We start from the raw sequence: 26,598 nt of genomic DNA, 5'->3' as shown, positions 1-26,598 counted from the left end.
AGTAGCAGAGGACGCCGTCAGGAAAACTACCTACTTTCAAAACTTGCTGGTATGAGACATGTAATGCTATGAACAGGTCTGTGAAAGACAAGTTAATGCAAGCTTTTTTAGTGTTCTTGGGAATACTTAAATCTAAACTGTTTTAGTTTTCCAGTCACCAGCAGCAATTCTACTGTGGCTTATTGTCATGTATTGAAGGTACGAAGGTAAGACTGTTCCAGAAATCAGCTGCAATCTTTGTGTGGAATCATTGTCGCCTTGACATGACTGTATCAGTTGTTGTGTGTCTCTGGGAAACAGATGGCAAGAAGCAACGAAATGCCTCGAAACACAAGGAGAAAGAAGTGAAGCAGTGAGGCTCTAGGAGTAGTACAGACCTGGTTCTCACTGCTGTCTAATACTTGTTGAATGCCAGCCAGGCACTTGCAACAGCAGGTGGTTTCAGGCTAACCCTTTTCAGAGGTGAGTTTATCTGTGCTTGGAAGACCTAGCTGAACAATCTATTCCATTCTTTTCATGGACTACTGCTTAGATAGCACAGCTATCTGGTTACTCTGTTGCCTTGCTAAGGCAGGACAGGTAAAAACTAACATCTGGTTTGTAGCAGCAGCTGTATTGACTAGCTGTGTTCAACTTCAATAGGAGACTGCATGATCTTCGCTTGACAATAAGGCAATACCTACAGCATTCTAGACCCCTTTTTAGCCTTCAGGGATTGAATCCTGGATGCTTTTTGCTGGTGTGTGCTTCTGCTTTGGGGGAGGCTGCCATCCAACAGACTGAATACCAAGCTCCTTAGGTTTTACTTTATTTGGATCCAAGCTTCTCTATAAATCCAGAGTCCTGGAAAATCTCCTGGGAGAATGAAGGAGGGAGAAGATGAGATCAGCTGGAAACTTCCCAGCTTATTTTGCATTTCACATGCAGGCTTCAAATCTGTAAAATTCAGCTGAATTTTATAGGACTTGGATGAAGTGAACTTCTTGATTTAGTATCTGGTTTTGAACAGGCGAACTAGTCAAGGTGTTTGGACTGCATAATACAACAAAAGAATGTGAAGCTGCCTCCTTACCAGATAGCAGCCTGCATAGTTGGCAGGGCTCATGCATTTCCAACACAGACAGTTCCTACTTGGCCTGCACTGAACGAAACCAAATGTGTGCTGCTAGAGTCATCTCATGTCAGACACTCATAAATTTGGGTATCTTGAGGAATCCTGCAAGCTCCATAGGAATGTGCGAGGAGTATGCCTGTAGGTGATTGTACAGCTGTGCTCAAAATCCTAATACTTAAACAGTAGATTGTGAACCTGAAGGTCTGAATGTGATAATACTTCTGCTATAGGCTGTAATCCTGGCCTTGCTAGACCTTCACCTGCCAAGCGTCAGCAAGTGACAAAGCTATGAGACTGGCCTGAGGAGGTGAGGGACAGTGGCTAAGCATCTTTGCTTTGAAATTTGAAGAAATATTAATGGATACTCACCAAGACTTGAAGAATGTCTCAACAGAACCTGTCTTCCATTCCATCTCCCTGGCTGCCAGAAGCAGCCTCCCCTCCTCCTTGCTGTGGGACTGTTCAGATTCACGGTGGGCTGACTGTACAGGTGATGTGACAAAAGCCTTTTTTTCTGTAAAGAGCTTTGTGAGCAGTAGGTACCTGCTGGGACTTGGACTATACTGATCTCTGATAATGGAGACAGCTGCTTAGAGCGGTGGATGAGCAGTTACTTGGTGGACTAAAGGTGAAGCTGATGCATGACTCCATGGCACTGAAGTCCAGCTCTTTGTTCTATAGAACAGTTAATACTACCTAGTATTTCAAATGCTTGCAGGTGTGATAACTACACTGACAGGCAGAGATGCAGGTGGCTGCAGATCTGCTTTCCTGCTAGGCTCTGCAGGACATACCCTTCTCCCTGTGGTAAAAGCAGACCAGAACAGATGCAGCTTTGCTTCACTGATGACAAAAAATCCCCCAAGTCCCATGGAAGAAAGCCAGTGCCAGTTACTGTGATGAGGAGGTGCTCTGCTGAAAGGATCATAGCCTGAGACACTTGGATTTCTCGGCCATCTGCTATAACGCTTCAAAGTCTACCCCTTTCTAGTAATAGCATAAGGCTTCAGCAAACTGCTCCTGCCTACTGTTAAACAAAGCTTCAGCAGTCATGAGCGTTGTTCCCTCTTCAGTTAGCTCAGAGGCTTCACCTGGTAAGAAGGACAAATGGTTGGCTTCTAACTTGGCTTTCAACTGCTGAAAACTAGCCAAGTAGCTGGGCATGGTGCCAGCTGTTCTGCCACCACAGTTGAGGCAGTAGCAGCACTTGCAATGTACACATTCTCTGTCCTTTCCCACCACCACAGCTAGCAGCCCTTCCTGCTCCTAACCAGAGCTAGTCTAGAAGCTTTACTTGATCTAGCTCTAGGGTGTTTCATCCAAGGCTGACATCAGGCAGAACTATCATAGTGTTTATTTAAGACCTGAGACATTCCAGGTGACTCATGACTGCAAGAACACATTCAGGTAGATTGGAGAGGATTCCAGCCTTTGCAAACCTGTGTCCTGCTTAAAAAGTGCAAGAGATGCTAGTATGATACTGTTGCAACAAAATTGGTGAGGAAAGCTTCTAACTTCATACAAGTGACTGAATCTCCATCTTTGGTCCTTTCTCCAGTTGTTCTGACACCTTGATGCAGAGTTTTCCTATTTTAAGCAGATTCCATTACATTCTTTAAGCTGCCTTTTGGAAGGGTTTTGTTACAGGCTTTTGAGATCTCCTGTGTAATCAGGCTTAAGCTGTTTCCACAAGTTGTTTCCATACCAGAAGCTTAGAATTTGACTGGCTACAGTTCTGGCACAACCTGTCTTATATTAATGCTTATTGTGCATGGGCAAGGAAGAGCTGTCTTTTCCTTTTGGAAACAGGAACAGATTTTCCTACAGATACTGCAGTGTCTCAGGCTTTGCTTTGCTCTTTACTCTGCTCAGCCAAATTCTTGTGTCTAGCTGAACCGCAGATTTTATGAAGCCATCTCCTGTTGCTAATCTTATCCTGTCTTCTGCATATTCTGTTTGTGTAACTCCAACAGAACGCCTTATCTGCTGAGTTAGTGTAGCATTGCTTCTTCCTGTTGTACGTGCTCCTGCTATGTTGAGTCTAAGCCAGATGCTTGTATAGTTAGAGCTGTCTGCTTTGTGTATGAGCTGGCAAGCGGTGCCATGCTCATCCTGCTCTTTTGCCCTCCTAAGAGAGCACTTGAGTGAGCCTTCCAGTTCTTGCTTACTTAAATCTGAAATCTCTCATCTGTTGGCAACCGCTTCTGAGTGTTAGCTGGGAGAGTGTCTTCCTACAGAGATGTTAGATGCAGTAGTTTAGATTATGCCTTTTCCAAAATGTTTAGGCTAAAGCGTTACTCTCTCTTCTTCGTAAGGCAGTCCTCAAGGTGAAGAGCAATATACCTCAGTTTCGCAGGACAGAGGGCTGTCTATAGAAGCCCAGTGCTCCCATGATGGGTTTGACGAAGACTGGTAGGAATTGAGCCCTATTCTTAGCCTTTGTCACAGACACATCTTCATAAGTAGCTTTAACTGGAAGCTTTCACCTGTGATTCTGAACCCCTCAACAAAGGAAGGCTTCTGTTGAAGACAGACGGTACCCTTGTCCAGCTGGACCTTAAAACACAATTGCATAAGGAATACTGATGGACAAAGAGGATCTCACCCAAACAAAATTGTTTTTAAATGGCTAAATGAAACGTGTAATCTCAGCAAAGCAATGTGAAGCTGAGACTGAGTAGTAATTCTAAAACTGAAACACTTGCAGTTCATGTGCTGCTTAGCCATAGTGATGTTTCTGTGTCTAGCAACCAGAAGAAGCTTTGTCCTTACAAGGGAAACACTTTGGATAAAGCTACTCTTGTGACACTAGTTAAAACAAACAAAAAAACCTCCTCTTTTCTCTGAAAAGGAGAGCCATGCGTTTTAGGGACTTTATAATACTGTTGTCAGATGTTCCTACGTACTATACAACTTGTCACATGCTGTCAGCTCCCTCTGCTACAAAACCGGAGCAGAGAGTACATGTGAAGTTGTTGTGATATTTATGCAAATTGGAGTAATCACTAGCTGTATAGTTGTCTGTATCAAAGTATGAGATTTGAAGGGTGTAGGAATGTACCAGATTGGCCATAAAGGTGTGTGGTGGTGGTTTGGTGTGTGTTGTGTGTGTTTTTTTTTATTTCCTCTCCTGACTGCTGAGTCAGTTTCAAGGAATTACAGACTTCCCAAACCCTTGTACATCTCTTCCTAAAATAGCCACTTGCTGATTCTTTTAGCCTCTGTCTTCCCTACATGCTGGATGATACTCTGCAGTTGGGAGGATGGGAGGAAGGAACTCTCCAGGCAAAGCATAATGTTTTCATTGGCCTTAGGACTCCAAAAGGGAGCTGTGCAGAGACACTGTGGTGCTGGGGTGTATGGTCTGTGACTGTGCAATGATGGCAGTCCAGACTGCTGCCAACATGTTTAGAAGTGAATGGACGGGATGGGAAGCCTCTGGTACAGGTTTGCCCTCTTTCCTCTACCATGGGAGTCTCCAGAGGTGAAGTCTGACTGCATTCCAGTCAACCGAAGTGTTACCACTTTGCCTGAAGCATGTCTTACAAGTAGGTCTCTTGATTTGCCTAGCTGTTTTGTTCTCAGAGTCCAAGTTGATTCAGTCTCACCAGGAACTGTTGGTTCAGCGATACTTCTACTTCCTCATGAACAGAAACCAGGTTGCTCCCTGCTAAGGGGAGGGATGGTGCTAGTGTGCTTTCTCTTCAACATGTGGAATGGTAGAATGACATAGTGCTCGAAGCCCAGGCGCTAGGGCATTGCCCAGGTGTCCTGGAAAAGGGTGAGCTTGGAGCTGCTGAAATAGATAGCCCTTGTAGTACATCAGTGAAGTTTGTCGGTGGCATCTTTGAGAACACTGTGCCTTATAGTGAATCTGTGCACTTAAGAAAAACTTGCTGTTTTTTCCTCTCCAATACAGGATCTCAGTCTACCCAATGGCACACCTGTGGACACTTCTAGCCCGGCCTCCTCCTCATCCCTCCTCAACAGACTACAGCTGGATGATGACTTGGATGGGGAAACTAGAGACCTCTTTGTTACTGTTGATGATCCCAAAAAACACGTGTGCACAATGGAAACATACATCACATACAGGGTTACAACAAAGGTACAATACATCTTTCCTAGTACTTTTTTCTTTGGGGAGTTTTTACCAGCGCATGTTCTGGATGTTTTTGCCTTGCATTGTGTTTCCTGATCTAAAGACAAGAACTTAGTGTCTTGGAGTACCTTGTGTTGAATGCGTGACTTAAACTGTTTAACCAAAAATAAAGTGGGGTCTTATATTAATTTTTGAACCAAAATATGCTTAAATTTACATGTATAGCTGCCTGGACACTACTTAAATTGACCTTTTTTATGAACTGTAACTAAGGCTTATTTTTGGAGCAGGGCTTATATTTCGAGCATCCTCAAAAATCCTGAAAAATCATGCTGAGGCTTATTTTTGGGGAAATGGAGTAGCAGAACTGTTACTACTTCAGTATATGAAACTATGCAAAACTTTTAATGTGTCAGCTTAGATTTTTGTCTCTGGCACTTAGGGCTGTTCGTAAACTTGCAAGGCCAGTTTCTTTCAGTAACTTGAAAGTTTGTTCATATGAAGTAACCTGACGCTCATTTGGTTTGAGTTACCTTCCCTGAAGCAAAATGTGCCTTGGTCTTGCTTCACTGTTAATCATCTCACATTTATGTCTGTTCTTCTCTGAAATACTTTAGGCTTGTTGTTGTGTTTACCACACGTTCTCTGTCAGCCACTCACCTAATCTTGATCCTCAGCTGTAAGCTGGCTTCCCTGCGGTTCCTGGTACAGAAGGCTGTATAGCTGCTGCTAGAACTCAGTAGCCTAAGAATGGTACTGCCTACCAAAAGATATGTGCTAGATATATTTTCAGTATGTGTTGTGGTTCACTCATTAATGTGATATAAAAGTGATCTGAAAAGTTGCAACTGGGATGTTGATTCCTGTTAACTAGCTCATTCTCATTAGTGTTAGCTCTTAGGTGATGTTAACATATGTTATTGACACTTGCAGTTACCTAAGGCAGAAAGTATTCACTGACTTCGCTAGGAATATACTTGATCCACTTGTCTGAGAAGATTAACATTCCTCTGGCCTGCTTAGATGGCACTATATACTGGAGAGAATATTTTCCTTTGAGATAAGGAAGCCTTTACAGGCCACAATGTGGTTTAGCTAAAATAGTAGCTATGTCTTACTGCACACTTAATGTAGGCCTGTAATTTTTTTTGTTGCTCTAAGTGTCTTAGTCTTGCAAGAAATGCCATATCTTAACTACTAGAAAATCCTAAGATGTATTGTAGGAAACTTTTCTGCTTGAAGCAACTTAGCCTGCAGTGGTTATGCTATCAGAAGGAACAGGAAGCACAAAATAAGATGCAGCTTTCCACAGACTAATGCCTATAATTGGCTGAAGTTGTTTCTCCCTTAAATTAAGACCTGGTTTTTCCATCAATATAAAATGCCTCTGTTCAGTGGCACCCTAATCACGTTCTTCTGCTTGGAAACCTGTGTTCGTACAAGGGATCGCCTCTTAAAACAGAACTCTGGAGTGTGGATTAGGTATTTATTGAATTTAGATCAGACGTATTACCCAATGGTGTCTCTTTTAAATTTAAAAAAAACCCCGTCGTCCTGTACTCCCGATTTTGTATATCTACCTGTGTGTCTGTTAATACTTGTTTTATTTGGGATCGCACTGTAGCACACAAATATTGTAGCATTACAACACTAATGTGTAACAGTGCATGATCTATTTTTATCATTCACTACAAAAACCTCTGATCTTCAGGTTTATTATTCCTGTAAACTTCTGGCTAACCTCAAGGGTCAGCACCTGTAGCACTATCTACCATTGTTTAACAGAAGGCTGTTTGGAAGACTAGCAGTATTAATGGTCTAATTAATTCTTGCCATACAAACAAGACCTCTTTGATGCTGTGCTAACTGCCCAATCAGCTGTTGTAGCTGAAGGCAGTAATTAAACATGGCAAAAAACCTGCACAGGAGTGATCCCTGGACAGCGATGAGGATCGGTGGATGCTTGTACCTCCAGGTTGCAGGTCGAAGTTTCATAGGAGAGCCTGCTCCTGTCATCAGGGTAAGGCCACGCTTTCCCACCACCTCCCTTGCAGCCTTGCGTGAGTGGGGTTTGGGACCTGTAAAGGACTGAAAGGGTCTCTGTGCTGGATCTGGCTGAGGAGGCAGGGATGGCTGCTGATGTTGTTTCTCTACTGAAGAATGCTACTGGAACATCAAAGGTTTGGATAAACACAGGTCCTAGAAGGAGTTATGCTGAAGACTTCCTTTTTGTGAGAAGCAGCATCACCAGTTGTAAGAGCGGAATGTGACTGTTCGTGCTGCGATGTGCACTTGTGGCTGTGACTGGACACCCCTGTAGGGTAACCTGACCACAGGCTTGCTTTTGTGTTTTTTTTTTCTTTATTTAGAAAGATCCTTCATTGTAACAGGAAAAAAAGAAGAGAAGTCTTGCGGTATGCCCCAGACTTCTCATCTTCTGATACTTTTGTCAGCAGGTGGTGGTGGCTGGGGAGGGGTCGGAAGCATTTGGTCCAAAACAATAGCTTGTAGGGAAGCTGAGAACAAAGCTGAGTTTACTTGGTCCTGCTTGTGCCCCCGTTTTCACAGCTTCCTGCTAAGAGCCAGGTAGTATTCACCAGCCTGTCTTCTGAATAAATGTATTTAAAGAATGTAGTAGGAATCCCCAAAATAACAGGGACAGTGATTCAGACCTGGCTTTTTTCACACATATCCTGTTTTCTTCTTGTTAGCAGCCGTTTTCTTATACAGGAAGGCAAGTGAAGCCAAAAAGGCGAGTGAAACTTGTGCTGGAACGTAATTGGTCTTGGCTGTGATGACTGAGGTGTCTTCTGGTGTTCTTGATGATATACCTTTGTTTTCTTCAGATAGACTGATGTGCACACTAGTGGGATTTTATCAAGTAGATCTTTCTGAGGAGGGACCAGGGGGGAAGTAAAGTTTACCTTTATGTTATGTAGTTGTCTCTCCTGAGGGAAATGTAAGTAAGTGTACTTTTAACTTCACTCTTGCTGAACTTTCCAGGATGACAAGGCCGCCTCCTGTGCCTTTTCCCATGGAGGTCTGAGCAGCTGTGTACCTTTCCTCAGGGTCATGCAGTTACTCTGCAGACGTGGAGGGAAAGGCTTTCAAACCAGTGGAGGTCTTGTTTTGCATTTTCCAGTCCATCACCTCATGCTTCCAGTGCATGCAATGGGTAGATTACTTGAGCACATGAATCGGATCCTAGAGAGGAGCAGGTGTAAAAGGCGTGATCGCCTTTTCAAACACGCTAAACTATTAGAGGCAGACTAAACTATGACCTGCTAAGAACAGCCACCTTGCTTCCTTTCCCCCTCTGCCATTCTCCCCTTTTCTAGCTGAAGATTCCTCTTAAGTAGTAACATGATGTGGAATCCACAGGCAGGTGTAGCAAGTAAGAGACTAGAACCAGGGTGTAGAAATACTTTAATGTAGTCATCATGGGCTAGCTTTAGGTTGTGCTGCGAACTGCTTTCAAAAAAGACAAAAATCTTACACAAGACCAAGAGTTGGTGATTGCCTCATTATTACCTCAAGTCAAAACTATTCTAACAGAGGTAAAAGTGTCTGTAACCCTTCCTGCTTTCCAGTACGTAAAACTTATCCTGGAATACTGCCGTGCTGGCTTAGTGAAATGGTGCTGGAGTCTTCAATAAATCACTGAAAATATCTTGTGCATTATTTTTGGAAGTTTCTGATCTGCCACATAAGTTTTGCAACTTCCTTTGGGAGAGATGTGTGTCCTTGCAAGGTGAGATTTATGAATCTTACTAAACAAGCAGGAAGAATTCAACTGTGTCAAAACCAGAGAAATTTCATGTGCTGTCCCTGCATGGTGGCAAGATCCTCTTCTCTTTTGTGTGCAGTCTGGAAAAAATAACCTGTGCGAAGGTAATGATCAACTTGATCTGAGATCCAAATTCTTTTGACATTAGTGAGGGGTCTTTAAAACCTTGAAGGGCCCTTATGTTCTGTCCAAACAGTCTTTGAAAAGCTTATTGGCTGTCTGGATTTGACAGCCTATACAGGAAACACTGTAATGCTGATGACTATGATGTGTTTTCATCTGCCTCCCTCTGAGGAACAAAACCTGATGTATAGAAAACTTTGCAAATCTGCTTGTGGTATAAAGGCAGCAGGAACAGTTTACATTAATTATCATCCATCTCCAGCAAAGTTTGTGCACTGTGACTTATCCTGCCTTCCTACTCCTAGACTATATAGGACCTAATTAGCAGAATACTGGTTAATAAGGTTCTGAGCGCTAAAAGTTGGGAGACTTTACCTTCCTCCTCATGCTAGTGAATAAACCACTGTAGTGTGTCTGTCCTGATTACCCTCATTGTGTATATATCTTGATTACTCTTGTTCACTCGGTGTCTCATCTCTTTTAAGAGGCCTTTGTGCAGTGACAGCTCATTCACAAAAGCTCTTCCTACTACTAAATCATTACTTTTTAAAAATTTTTTTTAAGTTTCAGGTCATGTCCTGCAAGGCTGAGGTACAGCTGCTCTATTAAGAGAACAAAACAGTCAGCACAACTGGCTGATGCGGGCCGTCTAACATGTGCACAAATTACCTTTTTATAGCATAATGCTATGCAGTTTCCTACTCAAAACAAGTGAAAAGGTTCATGTGGAGTTTCAGAAGTTTCGTTTATAGTGTGGCACTCTAATATGTTAAATGAGCTGGTGTTACTCTGAGGTAAAGCTGAGTAAAGCACAGATCTGCAGTGGATATCTAGGTCTCGGTAGTCCCTCATCCACAAACACAACTGCTCCGTTAATGAGCTTTTGTTATATTAGTCTATAGATGAATGTATATATCTCTTAGCATAGCTAGCAGGTCAAAGGAGGAAGGTGATGAGCTTGATTTCTTCTTTTCTTTCTCTCTAAGCCTTCCTTTTCTAGAAACCAAACCATTTCATAGGTAACATCACATTAGCATTCTGTTTAGAGTATACTAGAGCTGCTGTTCTGTTGGTAGTGTGTTAAGGCTGTTAGCTTCCCCCTATAAAGATATTTATGATGTAGAGCTTGTACAATATCCTCAGTGGGGATTGGTGGGAGTAACGTGCAGTAACTGCCATCCAGAGAGCAAGTGAAGAGGTGGATTTCATTTAAAGGCTGCTGCTTGGCTCTCTCCAAATATATGGCAGTTTCTGTCAGTCTGGAAGTAAATACAAAACCTCTGCTGGAATTTAGCAGGTGGTTGTAGTGAACAGGAATAGCAAAGCAACCTAGAGCTGAACTCGGTGCCAGTTCGAAGCTAGGAGAGCTGGTGCGTTCCCCAGAACACAGTGGTTATAGTGTCTAGCCGTAGACACGTAGTGTGCTGGCGCTGCAGCATCACCTTCATTGCAAGATGGTCTTGATGCTGCAGGTAACTAAATATAGCTCTCTAGACTTCTCTGTGAGCTGTGCTTCTCAGTGGGTCAGAACAATAAGGACCATCTACCTTCCAGTTAGGGCTATTACAATGGCAGGCTATTCAGCAGAGACTCCTAGTTGGTACACAGTTTCATTAGTGCTTTTAGGCAGTTGCAATACCTGCTGTGCAAGCAGCCCCATGCACTTAGTTTTCCAGGCTGTGGACTGTTCAAGGACTGGATAAAACATTTGCCAGAAGCTTTACAGCTTACTTACCTTCTGTCTCGAACTTGTAAAGGCAGGTTTAATTCCTTGCTCTAAAGAATAAAAACTTGATAGATGTAACTTAATGTACTGATATCTCTGATCTGGCATGCACAAACTTAATGTAAACACACTCTGGTTTCTTCTTCTCAGAAATCAACAAAAACAGTCCTTTGGCAAACCTAGCAATGGCTTATGTTCTAATCTTTTAGCCTTGAAGGACTGTAGTAAGCCTGTAATTTCTAGAATATGGGGCAGTAGTGAAATGTTTTTCGCCCACCGTTAATGCGCCTCATAGGATAAACAAGTCATGAAATATCTTTACTTTTAATTCTTGGGGCCTGAAATAGTCTTGTCCTTGGAATGAAGCTTTCATAGAGTCTTTCCCTCAAACTTGTAACTGCTGAGAGATTAACATGCTGCACAGTACTGTCTTCTCCACAGGCTCCTCGCTTAAATTTTATTTCACCAGAACATGTAATGAAGTACAAATAGATCTTAAGAACACATCAGCTCCAAGTAATGATTTTTGTTATTGCTGGCTTTCCCACTACTTGAAAGGCCAGAGGGTCTTTCTTTATTGCTGCCTGTAAATGTGATTTTGGGCATGGAGTCCCTCTGCAAGGCTTGTCCAGCGTCACTCGTGCCAATGATGGCTGCACTGCATTTGCTGTGAAGCTCCGAGGTGAGAGGTTTTGGTGCACACTAAGGGTATACTGTTCTTTTCCAGACCACGCGAGCGGAGTTTGATTTGCCCGAGTATTCTGTCCGACGACGGTACCAAGACTTCGACTGGTTGAGGAACAAGCTGGAAGAGTCTCAGCCAACGCATCTCATTCCCGTAGGTAGTAAGCAAGAGTCAGCTATTAAGGACAGTTCTGTCACCCTTAGGGTGATATTTTGGTGATAAGTCTTTTCAGATTTAAATACACTATTTTCTTCTAGTATTTAGATTTACAGTACTTGATTCTCTTCTGGTGGAGTGGGAAGACCTTGCCATTCCTAATTGATTATGCAGCTGAGATTTTTCTTAGATGGCACACTGGAGAAGTGAGCTTTGGCAGCCTGCTGTAGGGCGTATGAGCGGTGACTACATTTTTTGTGGCATAAATGGAATACACTTGATCTCTTCGCTCAATTATTACATCTAGATTTCTGAGTATGTGAGGCATGTGAAGCGCCACACAGGTACTTCAACTCCTAGTCTCAGTCAGTTTTCAAGATTGCCTTTTGAGCTAGTTTTAAAGGGAGTATTTTAAAACTATGTGTGTTAACATTTAATAGCAGAGACTTAGCTACCAAGCCAGAGGCAGAGGTTTAGCTGGTGAGATTAGCTAAACTACCGTAGCCCTTCTGTCACTGAAGCTGGTAGTCTGGCCACCATGAGGAGGTTGATACTAACCTTCAGCAGTGTGTTTTTCATGCTGCAGAAGATGTGAAAAGGTAAGAAGTATGCAATATTATCACCAAAAGCTCTTTTGAACAAAGAAATTTTAAAGGGCCTATAGGGGGTGAGTTGGTGGGAAATAGCAATGCTACTGGCATACCTTGGCTTTCCCATCTGGGATCAACGGGGAAGTTTCTCTGCTCTCCCTCCCTGAGCAAGGACTAGGCTACATGAGAGGTATTCAGACTGTTCCAGGGTAGAGAGCTCTTTAAGTCCTTTATTTCTCTTGGAATTGCCTCTAAGTGGAACAATAATTCAGTCTCTCAAAGATAAGACATGCCTCACAAAATCATGTGACACCACTAGCTGGCAAAAAATGTGTTTACTGAGGGGTAGGGAGGAGAGAGTGAGTAAGGTTGCTGGGGTAAGATGGAGACATGAGACTGTGTTAGCTGCCCAGACCCTCTTTCCTCTCTCCCTGTTTTCTGAACGTCTGGAACTATGGAGGTTAAGCTTCTACAGATTCTTGAATATGCTACCAGGCTGACAGTCCTGCCTGAAGGCTGCAAGGCAATAAATAATAGTCTAGTGGCAGCAGATGAGTCACAGCCAGGGAATCAAGCTATTTTGCTGTGACCTGGAATTCATTGCACACAGAATGGCGAATTTGTCACAAGTGGCTCTTAATACTGGACATGAAACCGGCTGTAGAACGAGGCAATCTCTTTAAGTGCCTCTTTTGTAGAAAAGCTGGAAGCATAAGGATGTGCTGCCCTCTTTGATCTGCCTGGGCACAAGTGCAGTGTGATTGCAGTTACGGAATTTCCTATTAATCTCCTCCATGCAGTGGTATGGAAGGAAGGTTGCTGAATGCTTTATGTATTTATTGACTAGAAGTAGATGGGGAATAGAAGCTAAAGGCAGTTTCAGGTGCACAGTGCTTCAAGTGTATTCTGGAAGGATGTTTCAAGCCAATCTAAGAGTGTCTGTAACTGGAGATACTGCAATCCCTGGAGGCCTTCTGTCTAAGAAGATACCATTAAGGGGTTGTCTTCATAATTTTGGATTAGTCACTCTGCCTAAAACAAATGGTGTGTCTTCTCCGTGCAGCAAGTTATGATAGCCTACACTTAGGAGCCCAAGCTAAACCAAATATAGGTTTATTTTAATCTCTTTGGTTGCCAATTTTTTTTTACTTTTTTAAAATGATCTGAGACTTACCCTGATCTGTTTTTTCGAACAATAGTAAAAATGACCTCAGATCTCTCTCTAGACTAGAAAGGTAAGACTAACATGGCCAAAGATCTTGTTTTTGGATGGTGATGTTTGGATACTTGAAGCCATTTCTGCCTTCAGTGGACTCCGCTCACGCGTCACAGCAGGGAAAGCAGACTTAACCTGAAAGACTAGGAGGCAAGTGACACACAGTTACAACAGGGTATCATTTGCTAGCTGTGTGTACTGATTAGTTGGAATGGGCCTCTGAAGACCTGAAATGTAAAGCACTGTAACTCCTGCCATAGATAAAACCAGGTGAAATGGCAAAAATCTCCGTTATAGAGAAGTGCCCTTCTATGGGTCTCAAATGCACAGACTCTTGCGATTATTCAGTGCCAGTGTGCATGTGTTTGGTTGAACTAGGGTTCTTTCAGCGAGTCTTGCAGCTTGTCTTTTTTCTCCTGCATGTGATGCTGAGGTAGTGATTTCCTGAATTTCTTAAACAGTCCCAGCTAAAGTTTACAAAGTAAAGGAATAGAGTTTCTTCCTTCCTGAAGACTAAGGTACTAAGCATTATTTTTCTGAAGTCTAATTAGACTGTACTTTACACTGATTTAACTAGAATAACTGATTTGAATGCTAAGCTTAGTAAGTCTTAAATTATAAGGACCAAATATATTGGTCAAAATGTAGATGTGTTGCAGCTAAGTCATGCTAGCTGGTGTGTGTTTTGTTTTTTTGTTTTTAGGAGGTGCAGTCTTCCTGTTCATCCCACATCAGCTGTGGTGGGTGGGAAGGGCATATGCACACACTTTTTTTTTTTTCTTTGAATAACTTTTGACACAGATTTCAGTTGACAGGACTCACCCTTGCTAAGAGTCTTTGTCACCTGAATTGGGTGAAAGTAACTGTCACTGCTAGCCTGGGAGTAAGCAAACTATCTGTGTGGGCAGACTGTTTCATGAGAATAAAATGCAAAGCACAGTTTTAAAACCGTAGCATCTATGCCGTCCAGAGAGAACAAAAGCAGATCTAGTGGCAGAGCTGAGATTAACTATGCTGAATCTTAGAGAGTTTTCTTCCATCTGAAGCGATACTGTGAAGTCTGGAATCTAAGTGTAACAGGAGGGACTGCAGAACTAGCAAGTCTGGAAGCTGAGCTGGGCTTCATCTCTGCAGTTCAGCTTAAGATGTAAGTGGTGGAGTCGAGACAGCAGTAAGATGCAAGAGCAGATATGTTGGCAGACCTCTGTCACTTACACAGATGCTCAGGAATGTCAGCTGTGATAGATGGTGAAGTGTGCAAGTGCTTGAGGAAGGCACTGGCCTGGACTGCTCAACCATGTGCTGCATCCAGCCTGCTCCTCTGTCTGTGCTCAGTGTGGTGCTATCACTAAGACTTTCTGCTCTGAACAGAACAGTGCTGTCCAGGAGCTCTACATTGTTTAGAATGGAGGCAAAAGAATAAGTAGAATTGTTAAATTTTCTAAGTTTCCTTGGCTGAGCAGCCTTGCTTCAACATCATGGGGTGCGTGTGTGCGCGTTGCTCTGTGAGTAGTGTGCAGCTCTGCTGGCACCTTGTTTAGATGCTGGAGCTTGAACCTGGATAGCATTAGAGGGGAACACCCTCTGTGATGCTTGAAGTACTTGGTGTGAGTACTGTCTGGGCTTCACTGGTGTGGCTCTCAACTGAAACCACTCAGTAAAATTGCTAGCATTAGGCTAGACCAGCTAAAGGGTAATTCAGATCAAGGTTTACATCCCATCTGATGTATAGTTCCTGTTAGCAGGCATAATATTTCAGTTCTGTTAGGACTGGAGTTTGATTGCTTTCTGTGTGTTCAAATAGCAGAAACAAGTTTTTTTACCTTCTGAATTTTGTGTGTTTTGCTTTTTTCTGACAGCCTCTTCCTGAGAAATTTGTGGTAAAGGGCGTTGTTGATCGCTTTTCTGAAGAGTTCGTGGAAACGAGGAGGAAGGCATTAGACAAATTCTTGAAGAGAATAACTGATCACCCGGTGCTTTCTTTTAATGAGCACTTCAATGTTTTTCTCACTGCCAAGGTAAGCCAGTAACTTCCAAACACAGTCATTGACAGGGGCAACAGAACGGGCATCTTTGCAGTCTCTTTTGAAATGAAGGTATAAAGGCAGCAATAAAACTACATGTGTAGGTTAGAACTTCCCCTAAAATACCACAGAGTTGCTGGTGACCCTGAATGTTGTGTGTGACAGACCCCTGTGTGTTACAGTGCTAGGAGTTCGTTCCATTTGCATGCAGGGAGAGCTGGTCTGCAGATTCACAAATTCAGTTCTCCAGATGCGCTTGTTTTGTATCCTTGTTTCTGGAATGTGTTCCTCTGATGCAAAAGAGCTTCAGAATTTAGAAAATTGTAGAATTTGTAAAATCCTCTTTTGCAGGAGTGAGGGAGGAGGAGAGAGACCTCTCCTGCACAAAAGTTTGCAGATTTCTTGACTTGTGTGTGCCTTCTAAACTGCTTGCCCTTGTTTCCCTCAAAATTAAGCGTGAAGACCTCATTCTTGTTTGTTCTCAGTCAACGACTTACGCTCATCTTCTCCATGACTCTGCCAGCAATGGTGCAATTTTGTTTGGCTTTCTTTTGAACTGCATTTTAAATAAGACTAGGAGGACCTAAAGTCATGCTTGGATTTGACCTGATAAGGGAGGAAAACTGTAAGAGCACGTCTTTACAATGTCACGTTACGCTGGCTCACTCAAATGTGACACTTAACCTGAGCTCACTTAAGGCTAATACTGCACTTGTTGGTAACATGAGACTCAATCTCAAGTTTCCTTTTATTTCCTCTGCATGGTGAACTTAACTGCTGAAACAAGACAGAAATGCAGAATTTGTTTAGCACCTTGATAGTTAAATGTCAGATAGCTTTTTTCTGCTTTCCAGCTGTGAAAGCGTGATGCAACTTCCTTAGCTGCTTCGTTGATCTTCTACCCCTGTGAAATGACTGGTGAGGGCTCTGTCCTCAGCCCTGGGCAGGGCCTGCTGTGAGGATACAGAGCATCCAGGGAGACAGACGGAAAAGGACACGTGTTATTCTGGCTGTCCCTGGTGTTGGAACTTGCTGTATTGCAGCAGTGAGATATCAGTTCCGTGTCCTAGGACTTCAGAATTAAGTCACTGCAGAAAGTCATGAGACCACCTCCTGGCTGAAAAAGATAAACCAACCGTTCTTTAAGTTCCCTGTTTGGATGAGTAACACACCAGAATGCTTGAGAAAGTGAATAATTTTGAGTTAAAGGGTCTTTTTCTGATGCCTGCTTGCAGGTAGTGTTTAGGACAGGCAGAAGGCAAGGATCAAGGAACTGCTTCATTTAAATGCAAACATAATTCAAAATTATAGTAGCTGCTAAGATGTCTGGTTCTCTTAATCAGACTTATATTTGACTTACAAGTACCATAGTATGGGGTTTGAAGATGGCTGTTGCATTTTTTGTTTTTTTAAAGAACACTTAAGCTTTTAGTCTAGTCTGCAATATCATGTCTTGATTCTTGAGCTCTACAGGTCTACTTGGTTTGAAAACATCTCTCCCTCAGGCTGCATAGGATAGCCTTGTTAAAGCTCTTAAACCTGGTTTGAGATGTTGAAGAGTGACACCTGCTGGAAGGAGTAAAATGCAAAATGGACGGGTTCTGCCTAACTAAAACTAGTTCTTACTTTCTGATGTGCCATCAAGATTAAATCCTCTGAAGATCATAGGCAGACAACCTTGTTAATATAAGTTGTCTGAATGCTGATTCATGCAAACATGTAAAGCATCGGCAAGGAGGTTTAAGCTTTCAGTGCTGGCAATATGGATACATCTGACCCAGCCTGAGCTGCAGTCAGCCTTGCAGAAAAGCTGTGCTGGTCTTCCCGTGCTGGGCTTTTGCAGTGTACAGTCTGCCCCTGCCTCCTTCCTGACCACACCTCTGGTGTGAGGAGACTGCTGACCAAATAGCCGTGCAATATGTAGCTCTGTATTAAGTCATCAGAGCCAGCTGCTGCATTTGCGTAATACTGATATTGTGGGCTGTTACTTATAAGTATGTGTGGATAAATGGCTTGAACAGTATTGATGGAAACAGCTATTAATGTCAGTAGTTTTTTGATGACAGTATAGGAAGTTGTGAAAGTCTGGCCAAATGCAAAGGTGGACCGCTTACTCATTGGTAATGTACTTCATACCATTCTCCTGGATAGCTTACCTCCATATAGAGGTATTCTTGAAACTGTGCTCAATGTACAACTTGTACAAAATGAGGCTTTGCCCAAGGCCACACGTTGCATGTGATCTCTCGCCTTCACAGGGTTTGACTTTTAACTGGCAAATATCCTTCCCTGCATTAATCTTCCAACATTCAAGTGAAATATCTCTATACTCTTTTTTTTAACTTCCTAGGATCTTAATGCCTACAAAAAGCAAGGAATGGCATTGCTGTCGAAGGTGGGAGAGTCTGTCAAATATGTCACAGGAGGCTACAAATTAAGAAGTCGACCACTGGAGTTTGCAGCCATTGGGGAGTATCTGGACACATTCTCTCTAAAGCTTGGTACCATTGACAGAATAGCGCAACGGATTATCAAGGAACAGTTGGGTAAGGACGCAAGGTGCCCTGTGATAATACTCAGCCTTGAGTGCTCTGTATCTTGTTCTGGTTGATGGCATGACCGAGACAACCTGTGTCAATGATTCTGTCCTCTAATGACCCAAACACAGAGCAAAATCTAATACCTCTTGGAGATACAAAAGAGGTCCAAAGCCTAACACAGTATTTTAGCTCAACTTCCCAATATTTTTTTGAAGTCGCTCTTGTTGTTATACCAACCTACTTTATCTTACTGGAGTTATTTTTGGAAAGACTTTTGGGAGGGTGAAAAACTTGTAGATTCCATCTGGAGGAATACAGATGGAGTTCCTAGATGAAGATAACCTTTGCAGGCCTATCTTAGCAGAGCCAAGGTTTACGTATGTTTAAAAAAAAAATTATTCTGGATACTGCACAGGTGCAAGTGTCTTTGTACTGGAAGCTTGTAGGAACGATCAGTTAAACTGGAGTCAACTTGTACCTGTCACCTGTGCAACCATAGAGCTCTGTCTATTAAGATGCTAATGCAACACAAGACTTGATTCCTGGAGGAGTTAATGTTTGCCAAGTTTGGTGCATAGTTTCTCCTGTTTGGTGTGTTTGCAGATCCTTGTGCCTGACTTCTATTCTGCTTATCTACTTTTCCATCTATCTCTTGCAGAATACTTGGTGGAACTACGAGAATATGGACCTGTTTATTCAACCTGGGGAGGGCTGGAGGTTGAGCTATCGGAGCCACTGGAGGGGGTGTCTGCTTGTATTGGGAACTGCTGCACAGCTCTTGAAGAACTCAGTGAAGACATGACAGAAGATTTCCTGCCTGTCCTTAGGGAATATATATTGTACTCAGAGTCGATGAAGGTAGAGAGCCCTCTGGCAGAAGACACTGTCATTGTGTTTGCATGGAATGATATGTCAGCAATTTAATTCTTTCTGATGGTTAGAAGGGCTGGTGGTGGGAAAAGTGAGTAGGTAAATGATACATTAAAGAGGAGGATGTTTTCATAATCAGAACAACAAAACTAGGTGGTTTTAGTAGCAGGGTACTGCATGGGTAGCATTATCTATCTGCTCTGCTATTCAGTCAGTCTGAGGTCAGAAGTGCTGGGGGTGCAATGAAAGTGTTGAAGAGTTGCTCCTTTGTCAGAGCGACAGGTGGTAATCGATAGGAGCATCCTACCACTGCCTAGAGTCCTGTCGTTGAATTGTTAGAAAGTCAGTTGTGGGTCAGCTCTTCACTGCTGGATCAGTGTCTGGCCGTGCAGAAAAGGTGGCATTAGCAGCTTCTGTCACTTGTATGTGCCAGGGTTGGGTGGCTCCTTCTAGAACTATGTGTCCCAATGACAGACACTGCTTCGTCTCTCATCCTCATGCTCTAGGCAGGACACATCTGTTGTAAAGTTAAGTTCTGCATACCAAGTCGCTGCTTAAAGATGTTGTTTGCAACTCTTAGTCACTCTAAAAACTTGATATCTAACTGCTCGTGCAGAAATAATAAAAGCTAATTCAATGCATATTTTATCCTCTTGAAGTTAAGGAGCAATGGTAGTCAATCCCATCGCATGGCATGAAGAACTACTGAGTTATCTGCAATGAAAACTGAAACCAAGGGCTCTATTATAGTTTGTCTGTTGGAGCTTTTCACCATTTGCCCATGGTATAGAATGTTTCAGCAGTCCCTCTACAGGGTACTAAGAGACAAATTCCTTCTGAGGACTTTTCTCTTGAAATAACTGTTACAAGGCTATGGTATGCACTCCTTTAGATGTGTAATAGTCTGATATAAACCTATGGTCTGAATATGGTAGTCCCTCTCTGTCTTAATCGTGGTCATCCTATACTTCTCAAACTGAGAACTGCAATACTTGCAGATTTATTTTCCCAGCTTCAGATGGCTAGTTGTATGGCTCATATCTTGCCTGGTTGAAGTGCTTTTGCAGAAGGCTTTGCGCTAATTCCCTGAGTATGCCCTTTGCTGTCATCATAGTGACCCCAGGATAAATGAGGTGCATTTTCTTTACAGTACTATTAACACCTAAGCATTACTGGAACACCTTGATCTGTAGCTGTAAGTCCTGACCCAGGATGTTCAGACTTATCCTTATTCTAGAGGAAGGGCAGGGGTGTCTGTGTACTTGCAAAGAAACAGAGCATGAGACTAGTGCTTAAAGCTTTTAGCCCAGAACATCTGGATTTTGAAGCTATAGATGTCATGGCATACTGGAGATGGCATCTGAAGTGGCAGGCTGAGCTGTGGAGGCGCCTTTCACAAATGTAGCAGGGGATTTTTTTTTTTTTTTTTTTTTTTTTAAGCTAAAAAGCAAGCATTTCTCTAGCTGAAGAGGTACTTCAGGTGGTTAAACACCACTTACTGCAGGGAGAGAGGCGTTAAAGACTTGCAGGTGGAATACCTGTTGGCAGCCCCATTCTAAAAGGGCTCTTGACAGATGATGGCAAAGACATTAAGTGCAGTCTCCAAGCCAACAGGTATTCTAGCTGCAAGTCTTTAATGCCGCTCTGCCTGTGGTAAGTGGTGTTTAACTGCCTGAAGTACCTCTTTAGCGGAAGAAACACTTGCTTTTTAGCTTAATTTCTAGACTGTTGACTTGACTTTCTAGTGCCCTAAAGAATTCACTCTTCCTGTCAGTTGTTCTCTGGTAACAGGCTTTGTAACTCTGGTAATTGGTGCTTTGGAATTGCTTGGAAACCACGCTTGCAAAATAGGAGTTCATAGCAGATGAGGATTATGCTGCTTAGGGTCCAGCTTGGGCATCTCATTAGCTTTACTCTATCTGAAAATCAAGAATAAAAACTTGCCAAGGCAGACTGTTCCTATTTTCCTGCCCTCCCAAACACCGAAAACTGAAATCTCCTGCATCATACTAAAAGCAGTTTTCTTACGCTAGAACATACCAGTCTGTTGCTATTTCTGTGGAAAGTGTCTACAGAACTGTCTTCCCAGACTCCACAAAACTGAGTAAGTAACTGTAAAGGAGGCTGTTTGTAGAGTGCAGGAGGTTTCTGCTGAAAGGGCTGTCCTCTTCACTAGCAGTGCAGTCCTGTTCGCCAGCTGTTGTGAGGCCTGCTTGTGAAATTAAAGTCTCTGTTCATCTTTCAGAGCACAGATTTTGGACAGGATACTTGATGAAAGGTAAGTCTTTAGGTACTAGGAGTTCAGTGCAACCTTGATGGCTTGCTCAGTTGTACACTGTGCCCCAGGTACAGGTATGGGAATGTGATTTGTAGAGCGGTTCTAGCTGTGTGAATGTCCCTCAGTGTAAGAACTGTCAGGTTATCTTTACTGTTTTAGAGATGGACATTCACCTTTGCATCTCTAGGACAGTTGCTGTACCTGGAGTCGGGGGCAGCCTTAGGGAACTCCACATATTGGGGCAAAGCCTGCTACTGCTGCTTGAAACAAATAGTATCATGGAATCATAGAATGTCCTGAGTTGGAAGGGACCCACGGGGACCATGGAGTCCAACTCCTGTCCCTGCACAAGACAACCCCACAGTTCACACCGTGTGTCTGAGGACATTGTCCAGTCTCTTCTTGAACACTGTCAGGCTTGGGGCCGTGACACCTCCCTGGGGAGCCTGTTCCAGTGTCCAGCACCCTCTGGGTGAAGAACCTTTTCCTAATGTCCAACCTGAACCTCCCCGGGCAGGGAGGTTTTGTCTGACTCCAGGGAAGTCTTATCTCTGGGTTTGTTTGAAAGATTTGCAGAACTGGGGAGAGGCAGGTATTGTGGGATTGAGTTAAAATGTGTGCTGGTAGGGTCTAGGAGAGACCCTTTCTAAAACACAGGCCATATAAGAGATGCCTTGAATAATCCTGGTGCAGTGAGACCCTTGGCAGCAAATGTGTGTTACTGTTGCAAAGGAGTGATTTAGGGTTCTGCTTACTGCAGAACAATGTTTAGATTTCTCAAGCAGAAATGTGACTTAAAAAGAGTTCGGTGGCAGGTTCTCTCTGTTATTTACTGCATGGGGGCAACATGCCAAACCGAATGCTGCTGACCTTCTCTCCCGGAGCCTGACACCTGTTTGCAGAGCAAACTTTCGGGTGTCTTCCTTCCCTGATAACCGTTCACTCTGGAGTCTGTTTTAGAACTCCAGAGGCAAACTTCAGTTGAGGCAGCTGTGTGCAGAGCAGACTTTCAGGAAACAAAATTTTCAGAAAAGAACTTTAATGGAGTAGAATAGCAGGAGGTCTGGCTCAAGCTGGGTACCTGTAGCAGAGTTCCAACCAGAGCATGGAAAACCAGACTTTCATATCTCTACAGACCATTCATGCCATGATTCAGTCCAGTAGCAATATTTCAGTTTGGGGTCTTCTTGCCTCTCACTGATCTTTTTCACTGATTTCATATGTGCCTTTGTTTTGTTCAGCTGTAGATACTGTTTACACTGCATAGCCTTGCAGGTGTTGTTTTGTCTGAATAAATCCTTTTCTTCTCAGTGAAGTGCAAACCAGGCTGTATCTTGCAAGCATTCTGTGTAGTTCGTAGTTGCCTTTGGTAAATACTAGCAGAACTTTACAGCTCGAGATTTTAGCAAATCCAACTTAATAACATGAAGCAGAGAGCATATTAAAAATAATACGACCTTATACTTCTAGATGATTCATTACATTTAGTATGCATGTACTTAATCTAAATGATTGATATGAAACTTAAACTCGGGTCATCCACTGACCTGTGAGTAGTAAAACCATTGCCATACAGTCAGCTTATTTAACAGGGAGGACTCACAGTAGCTCACCTAGGCTGTCATATTTACAGAATAAAATATTTGACTCGTCAAATTGCATACAATGGGAAAGGTCTGCACGAGACTCCCTGAACCCACAACTTATCGGTGCTCAGTGTGCTGTTCTGCTTCCTTGTGGGTCTCCTGGAAGGAGTTCTTGGTCCAGCTGCAGCTCAGGCCTTCAGCTCCTCTGGAGCTTGGACCAGTTTGGCTGAGGGGGTTCAAGTGCATCTGTCGCAGGTGCCACTTTTTTTGCACTTTGCTGGTATTCCAGAGGGAGGCAAGTGCAGAGGACAAACCCCATTCTCCATAATTCAGTGCCGATATTAAAATGTTATATGGATGATGTCTGCTTAACACTGCCAGAAAGGCTTGTCAGATGATGTGATCCCCAGCTGTGGGCTAGGACATTACTTCTATGCATGTTCAAAGTAGGCAGCGCAAGGACGGCTGTCTCTCTAATGATGTGCAGTAAATGAGGATCCTCTTGTGAGGGCTAGTTGAGGTAAGGAAGCTATGTGGTGTGCAAGTGGTATAGGATTCTGATTTGAGAAAGAAGACTGTGGCAAACTCCTGAAGCTCCTTCAGACATACGGGCCAAGGTGGAATGTTTCAGCTATATACAAAATAGAGAAAGACCTGCCCTACTGAAAGCAAGCCAAGTCTTTCTTGTACAGGGACCAGTGGTTTAATTCTATCCTCAAATAACCGAAATGTGGTGTGTGAGTTTTTTCGGTTTGGTGTTGTTTTTTTCCAACTCTTTTTTATTTTTTCCTCTCCGTTATTTGTAATTTTTTTTCTCTCTCTGAGGCCCTAACTATCAGAAGTATTTCATGGGCTGTGGTAAGTCTGGGGACACTTGGTAGAGAGCTTTCCAGAGAAGCTGCTGAAGCATTAATGCATTCATCTGCAACTGAGAAAAGAGATTGCCTGGAGCTCCGGAGGAAACGCTTCCTTTCACATATGGCATGAGTGAAATGGAAGGCAATGTTTTTTTGTTGCTTACAGGTCAGCCATTAATGGATACTTAGAGCTGTATTCAGAAGCATATTGTTAATGGTCCACAGTGGATGGACTTGAGCACTTAAGGAGAAATAAGACACCTACCCTTTGAATCCAGTCTGCCAATATGATGCTTGTTAATCATTGACTACTCCTGGTACGGATCCAGCTTACTGCACTAACTCCATGCTCCTAAAGGCTGAATGCGGTTGCTGGAGGCAGTTGTTTTTCTGAGGAGAAACTTCAGTTGACTCAGGTTCAAGAGGCAATACAAAGTAGAAATGCCTGTTAAAATATCTCAGGCTTCTGTTGCATTGGTAACCTCAGTCACTTAAGGACTATTCCACATAGTTGCTTAGATTCCAAAAGGAATGGGAATGCTGTGTTTTTTCAAGCAAACATGATCAATGGTGTGCTTGCTTGCATCAATATGGGGACAAAAGGGAGGGTTAAGGTGTTGAAGACTAATTTTGCAGTTTTGCCCCCTTTTTTTCTTTTTCCTGAAACCAATATCAACTTTGTGAATGGAATGCCATTCCCATTTATCACAGGGTGAAGTTTGTAGGAATATTGGTCACAGTCTCCTGTCTCTAGTCTAGAGCAACTGCATTGGGGACCTTCCCTTAGCTTAGGGGGAAGATGATGATAGTAGATACAGGGTTTGTTCCTCTTTAATTAGGAAACAATCTTGGCTACACTGGCTCTTATAACCACTCTTTTAAATAGGTATTGCTGTAGGCAGCATTGTACATGACTAGTCCTGCTTTACTAGCATTGTCTGAAACTGCTAAAATTGCTACGTACCACACTCCTTTTGTTCTAATAGGGTAATTCCTTCTGGTGGCAGAAGGGAAGACTTGAAGTATGAACTGGCCAAGTTGGCTGCAAGAGAAGTTCAAATTTACAGGTGCCTCAGCAGTGAGTGTTGGCTGACTTCCCTCTGAGCATTTTCAGTAATAACTTTGCATCAACTGAGTTATAAAAAATGGCTAGTTGTTTTGTTGTGAAGACTGAAGAATTAAGTGGTCCACTGTTGTAGGCACATAACTGCTTATTTTTTATTAGTACACTCTAAAAAAAAAAAGGACTAATTTTGATGGTTCTTTTTAGGTTATAACATTGTAGTATAACCTTAGTGGAGATCTTGACTTGTGGACATAGTACAAGATAAGGATAGCATCTTTTGCTTTCTATTCTGAGAATATTCTGTCAATAAAATGCTTACTGGTTGTGAGACTCAGGTGGCTCAGTGCTTCTCACCTGAATTATGTTTTTGTGTGTGTATATATATATATATATACATATTTTTTTTTTTTTAATTAAACCAACAACCAGCCCCCTTAAACTGATCTAAAAGCGAAGCTTTTGTTGTAACATGACAGTGTAACAGCTTGCTGTAAAGGACTTTGAGGAGTTTTTGCAAGTGAAAAGGGAGATGTGATACCTTCTGTGGTGGCCTTCATGTCTCTTAGCCCATGCTGTTGTTTGTCTGCTGCTCGAGGGTATCAGAAGCTTTGCACTGCGCCTTGGCAGTGTGGATGCTTTTGCTCATATCCTTTCTGTGCTAACAATAGGTCAACTGATTATTTTAATTTAGTCAGTGTTATGTTCATGGTTACATGACAGCTTCTATCTTGCATGCTTCCAGGTTGTCTGAAAGTTGAGTGTTATCTGACCCTGCCAGTTACTAGAGAGCAACTGCTCTTGGTTTCTGGAACTACTCCCTAAATACTGTAAAATAGGACAAATTAAGTCTGAAAGTCTGACTTCAGATTGAATTATCACTTCAATTGTATCACTTTGCAGTTTCTTGCTGGCTGGGGAGGCAAGGAACAAGACGACACCTCTCACAGCTGTCTTTTCTCTTGCCCATAGAATGTATTGAAGAAGAGAGACCAAGTTCAAGCGGAGTATGAAGCAAAACTGGAAGCAGTAGCCTTGAAAAAAGAAGACCGTCCAAAGGTTAGCATTTGAAACTGCTCTACAAAAAATAAGTTGCACTTACATGGCTTCCAGAGAAGAATGGAGAAATGAAACTTGCATTTGTCTGGGTCTGACAGCTTCTCTGCAGTATAAGCAATTTCTGACAGAACAGAAGTTTGTTGGGAAACTACTGTGAAATAAAGGCATGAACATATATAACTTGTCTAGCAACTTCTATACTACTTATCTAGAATCACAGAGTATTTTGGATTGGAAGGGACCTTCAAAGCTCATCCAGTGCCACCCCTGCCATGAGCAGGGACATCTTCACCAGATCAGGTTGCTCAGAGCCCCGTCCAGCCTGGCCTGGGATGTCTCCAGGGATGGGGCATCCACCACCTCTCTAGGCAACCTGGGCCAGACTCTCACCACTGTCATTGTACAAAATTTCTTCCTCATGTCCTACCTGAATCTCCCACTATTCAGAGCAGGATGGCTCTGACCCGTGTAATGCTTGAACAACAGCTGGCAGTCAGCTGGAGTGTTCTGTGACACTGACTGAAACAGTGGTAGAAAAGTCCCTGGTGACTTAGCAGTATGTCAGCTAGCTGAATTAAGGTCCTAGCCCTGGCCTTGCTGAACTCTATTGTAGGACACTGCCCTAGTTTTGTTAAAAACAAGGATGCTTTTCCTTAAACCTTGATAGATAGCTATTTTGACTGTGGAAGACATCAGATTTTGCCTCTTCTGCTCAGGGAGGTCTTCCTGTGTGATGCTGAACAAACATAGCAGTTGTCACTGGGTGACAGGTTTTGGCTGGGCTTCCTCTAGAAGCAGAACTGTCAACTGGTGTGTGTATGC

The 26,598-nt window shown here is 42.9% G+C and overlaps 1 protein-coding gene across 1 annotated transcript in view; it reads left to right on the top strand.

Moving 5' to 3' along the window:
* Positions 1 to 26,598, top strand: part of SNX30 (sorting nexin family member 30) — a 52,049-nt gene that overhangs the window by 13,874 nt on the left and 11,577 nt on the right. Inside the window, exons 2-7 of the mRNA XM_065860990.2 lie at positions 5,034 to 5,222; positions 11,580 to 11,690; positions 15,359 to 15,517; positions 17,874 to 18,069; positions 18,722 to 18,921; positions 25,690 to 25,776. Coding sequence (XP_065717062.1) covers positions 5,034 to 5,222; positions 11,580 to 11,690; positions 15,359 to 15,517; positions 17,874 to 18,069; positions 18,722 to 18,921; positions 25,690 to 25,776 — 942 coding nt within the window. The remainder of the gene's footprint in view (positions 1 to 5,033; positions 5,223 to 11,579; positions 11,691 to 15,358; positions 15,518 to 17,873; positions 18,070 to 18,721; positions 18,922 to 25,689; positions 25,777 to 26,598) is intronic.

Source organism: Patagioenas fasciata, chromosome Z (assembly GCF_037038585.1).
Source record: "Patagioenas fasciata isolate bPatFas1 chromosome Z, bPatFas1.hap1, whole genome shotgun sequence".
NCBI lineage: Eukaryota > Metazoa > Chordata > Aves > Columbiformes > Columbidae > Patagioenas > Patagioenas fasciata.
This window is presented reverse-complemented; position numbering and strand designations above follow the sequence as displayed.